The 4,743-nt window shown below is 57.5% G+C and overlaps 1 protein-coding gene across 1 annotated transcript; it reads left to right on the plus strand.

Moving 5' to 3' along the window:
* Positions 1–218: 218 nt before the first annotated feature.
* TUSC2 (tumor suppressor 2, mitochondrial calcium regulator) lies at positions 219–3,111 on the plus strand. The gene is made up of 3 exons (XM_006174091.3): positions 219–505; positions 1,597–1,717; positions 1,888–3,111. The coding sequence occupies exons 1-3, from the start codon at positions 360–362 to the stop codon at positions 1,951–1,953; spliced, it is 333 nt and encodes a 110-aa protein (XP_006174153.1). The 5' UTR covers positions 219–359; the 3' UTR covers positions 1,954–3,111.
* The last annotated feature ends 1,632 nt before the right edge of the window (positions 3,112–4,743 follow it).

A 4,743-nucleotide genomic window follows, 5' to 3' on the forward strand; every position in this document is an offset into this window, starting at 1 on the left:
GCAGTACACGCGGAAGGAGCCGGGAGGAGGGTACAGCCACCGCTTTCCTGGGTGGGGAGCAGCTCCAGCCGGACAGAGCGTGGCCTGCTGGGACCTGACGTCTCTCAGGGCATGCTGGGATGCCTAGCATCTGAGGGCGGCTATTGGTTCAGCCCCGCAGACCGACGAGAGGAGCAGCCAATCAGAGGGGCAGCGTGCGGAGCGTTTGGAAGCGGAAGTGAGGTTTCCGTGGAGACAGCAGAGCCTGCGGAAGGCGGCGGCGGCACCTCAGAGCTGAGGCCCAGGCAGGGCATGGCGGCGCCGACGGCCCTGTGAGAGCGAAGAGGCCGCGGGGCTCACCATGCGCCGGCGACCCTGACATGGGCGCCAGCGGCTCCAAAGCTCGGGGGCTGTGGCCCTTCGCCTCGGCGGCGGGGGGCGGTGGCCCGGAGGCGGTGGTCGCTGAGCAAGCTTTGGTGCGACCGCGAGGCCGAGTCGTGCCCCCCTTCGTATTCACGCGCCGCGGGTAAGGGCGCGGGATTCCGCCCCGGGGAGGACAGACCGGGTGGCTGGGCGCCCCTCATCATGGGGAACTCCCGCCCCTCTACCCCCTACACCCGAGTCAGGACGACTCCCATATTTCAGGCCCTCATAGGAACAAGGAACGGGGAAAGGCGGGCAGTCGGTTCCTGGCGGCCTGGCTGCTGTCAAGGTCTTCCTAGGATAAGAATGGGCCTGAGGCTTGTCCCTGGGCAGGCCCTTCGCACTGTGAAGCTAGATTGGGCCTCCCTGAGACTTAAAGACCTTCTCCTTTTATCCCTTCCACCCAGCCTGCAAGCTGAAGGCTCCTATCCTCCCTCACCCCCAGTTCTTCCTAGAGGAGAATGATCCTCTGTTTTGGTTCCTCACAGTGGTGGGGTTGGACCCTCTCTGGGTAGTGGCCGGGAAAGCAGGACTGGGCCCTAGTTTGGAGATGGGACCTGGGGAAAAAGACCCTCACCCAGGTATGTTTCCTAGATCTGGAGCGCTGAACTCCCCGCTCCCCCAAGGGGCCCAGACCATAGCACTAGATTGGCCTGGCTCTGATGGGCCCCTGAGGACTGGCACTCAGGTGATGCTGGAGATTTTGCTGTAGATACTAGGGAGACCCATCAGTGGCAGTTTGGCTGCACCAGCCACATTGGCCAGGGAGGATGCAGCCTTTTTCCCTGTAAGCTCCCTCCTAGCCTAGGCATCTGCTATCTCAGGCTTTGGCCCTGGGCCAACAGTGTCTTCTGGAGTGAGACCAACATGCCCAGGCCTCCATCCTGCCTACTCTAGAACTTCTGGGTGAAGGCAAGGGCCTGATGTCTTCTTGCTGAACAAACCAGTGATGTTTCGGTATGGCTGCTCTTCTTAGGGTCTGACAGAGTAGCACTGGCCACCACCCACTCCCCATTTCCTTCTAGTAGACCCCAGACCCTAAGCAAGGGATTCTTCTAGCATATTATCCTCCCTTCCTCACACCAAGGTTGTTTATCCCCATTTGGGAAGGGCACACTTCCCTGTGTTCTATGGCATTTGTTATGACCAGGTGTGGGGTTCCAGCGCAGCCTGTTCCCCTCTCCCTCTACACAGCTCCATGTTCTATGACGAGGATGGGGATCTGGCTCACGAGTTCTATGAGGAGACAATCGTCACCAAGAACGGGCAGAAGCGGGCCAAGCTGAGGCGGGTGCATAAGAACCTGATTCCTCAGGTGAGGGGCTGGGCAGTGGTCATAGAGCCTATGTTGAGTGTGTGGAGGTAGACCCAGATGGGGTCTGCTGTCATGGTGGGGGCTCTTGGGGGAGGAGCTGGGAGGAACAGGAAGGCTTCCTGGAGTAGGGCCCCTGAGCTGGCCCTCACTAGCCTCTGTTTCCATGGCAGGGCATCGTGAAGCTGGATCCCCCCCGCATCCACGTGGATTTCCCTGTGATCCTCTATGAGGTGTAAGCCTGGGGAGTGGCAGGCATAAACACCCCCTGCCTCAGCAAGAAACCCCCAGGCTCAAGGTGTGGCTTCCATTGAGGAACCTAGGCTGGGGCCACAAACCTGAATAAACTCCACGGGCCTGGAACCTTCAGCTGTAAGCGGGGCAGTCATACAATGTTGGTTGGGTGTTGGTTTGTATGTGGACAAGAGGTGGCTGGTGGCTGGCAAAGGCTGATGGCGGAGTTACCAGCCCACCTTCCCCAGCAATCCCTTCAAGGAGCGTGGCAGGGCATATACTGGTCAGGAATGCCTGGGTCCTGTGCCCTTGTCTGGCCTGCTTTCTTCGAAGCTTGTCTAGGGCCCAGCTCTGCTAGAGGCTACAGCACTTTACAAGCAAGGTCTGCCTTTTTCCAGCCCCAAGGCTGTGGGAGCTATACACGAGTTGAAACTCCCTTTCCCTCACTTCTTTTACCCTCTCGTTGGAGCATTTCAGCCTGTTTGCTACCTCGATTCCTCCTGTGTTGGACAGAGGCTGGGGGCAGCGCAAGCCTTCTTCTTGCCCGTCTGTTCCCACCCCCAAATGGATGGACAGTTTGCTAGCTGGTAATAGGAGTAGAGGCTGGTGTGGGAGGCTTCTCCCTCTACCCAGGGCTGGGCTGATCCCTCCCCACTGTGACTAGTTGTTGTCCCACCCCACCGCCAAGTTGAGGGGACATAGGCTAGGGATCAGGAAGGGACCTGGATGCCTGTGCTTATGGGGAGTCGCCCCATTCTACCTACTCTGTCTAATCCCCCTTGCCCTTACATGTTCACTACCCTGTGGTAAGGGACAGCACCCCAGGGATGGTGCCAGTAGTTCTGAGGAGCCCACCACCCCTTCCCTACAGTATACCCATCCCTTCAGGATCAGTCAGGAGAAAGTACGGGAGCCCCTGGGTAGGGACAGAAAGGAGAGAACAACCATAAAAGGAATATTTAAAATGTGAAAGCTTGTAAATAATCTAGTCCGTGATGTTGTTGGGGCAGTCTGATTTCTACGTAGAAATGATTTTTTTTTTAATTCTTTACCGTGCAAACTCTGTGCTTTAAGAGTGTTAAGAAATGGCTTGGGGAGGGTAGCCCTCAATATAAGAAGGCTGTTGTGTTATTTGTTCAATAAAATTATTTGTAGACCCTGCATACAAGAGTGACATCCTCTGAGGCTGTGACACCCAGTGTCTAGATCACTGCCTGAGCTCAGTAGGTAGGCCTGGTTCCAGGGCTCTAGCTGCCCCCATCTCCAGCAGGGCTCAGAGTGAGCCTGCGTGCAGCCTGCAGCCATCCCAGCCACGGCCAGCAGGTGGCAGTCTACTTACACGGACCTCACCGCAGGCCTTCAGGATGGAGAGCCGCGCACTTGTGTATTGTGTGCAGTAAGTGGGGATCTCTGGTACTGGAAGGCCCTGGGATGCTTCACTAGGGATTGGCCCCACCTGCCTGACCTGAGTTGAGAGAGTGACCTCGGATAGGTCTGGAACAGTTGTCCTGCCCCCAGCAGTGCTAGCTGACTCCACATGAAGTCACAGCCTGAGCCGCTTGGACCTCCAAGGGCCAGCTTGAGGTGGACAGCAATCAGATGGGTGCCACCATGCCCGTGACCTACTGCGAGGTTCTGCAGCCCAAACCCACTTGCCTCCTGCCTGTAGGTACTACCAGGAGAGTAGGCTTGGGGCTTCAGTTCCCGGAGGCAAAGCACAGCCACCCAGTACTTCCACTGGTCCCTTCTGCCTCTTCTCACCTGCTGCCTGCCCCTTGTGGACATTTGACCCACACTTCTCAGGTCCTGCTATGAGGCTGGTTCTTTGCTAGGTCAGGCCCTTGGCCATCAGCCCAACTCCCAGTCAGGGAGGAGGGAGTTCAGGGACACAGGCTGCTGGGTCTGGGAAGTTGGCCTGCCTGTCTTTTGGAGGTTTAAGCTTGTCAAGTCTGGAGCAGGATCACTCTGTGCAGCCTGGACTTGTCTTCTTGGAGTAACTTCCTATTTTCCCGACAAGATGCCAGGCTTTAAGGCCATGTCTTCCTCCACTGTCCCTCCTACTGACTGCCCCAGAGCCAGGGTTCTGCCATGCCAGATGGTATCCCATCACCACTGTCCCAGTGTAGGGGAACTCCCTGTGCTGGGCCTGTACTAGCTGACCCCAAAGCTGGAAACAATGGGGGTCAGGGCAGTGCTTCCCCACTCCCTCCCACTGGGCTGCGCTCACTTCCTTCCTGCTGGCTGCCTGAGGAAGTGTCCCTGCCCTGGGACAGTCTGGCCTGGCCTTTGTTTCCCCAGGGGTCCCCCACCCTTGGTGCTTCCAAGGCCTGTGTCCTTTTTGGAGCCAGCACTGTGGTCCAGGACACCACCCTCCCATACCATGTCCTAGACTCCTTGGTCATCAGGGGTAGACTCCAGAGTATGTGCCCACCTCCCCCAGTCTCCCACTCTTACACAGACTTCTGTTAGGAGAGAGGCCCTGGGCATCAAGGAGGTGGGCCAGTAGGGTAAAGGGGAATAGGCTCAGGGTGACTTGAGGGTGTACAGATTAGTCTGTAACTCTGGAGGGGCCTACTGGGACCCTGCTGCAGCCCTCCCTGGAGCCAGCCACATTTTGGGTACCCCCTTCCCAAGGAAATACACTCCTTTCCTCACCAATGTTGTAAGGAGACCCCTACTCTAAAGCATGTTAGTGAAATCCACCCAGGAATGTCCTCTGGTAGGAGAGAACCCTGCAGAATCCACTCTGTCCCTGCCCCACCCCCACCCCTCAGTCACCACATCAACACATTGTC

The sequence above is a fragment of the Camelus ferus genome, chromosome 17 (assembly GCF_009834535.1).
Source record: "Camelus ferus isolate YT-003-E chromosome 17, BCGSAC_Cfer_1.0, whole genome shotgun sequence".
NCBI lineage: Eukaryota > Metazoa > Chordata > Mammalia > Artiodactyla > Camelidae > Camelus > Camelus ferus.

Bases quoted from the DNA above. Each gene is read 5' to 3' on its own strand.
- TUSC2 (XM_006174091.3), top strand. From the start codon at position 360: ATGGGCGCCAGCGGCTCCAAAGCTCGGGGGCTGTGGCCCTTCGCCTCG. The intron at 506-1,596 runs GTAAGGGCGCGG...CCCTCTACACAG, and splicing joins TTCGTATTCACGCGCCGCGG to CTCCATGTTCTATGACGAGG. The intron at 1,718-1,887 runs GTGAGGGGCTGG...TTTCCATGGCAG, and splicing joins ATAAGAACCTGATTCCTCAG to GGCATCGTGAAGCTGGATCC.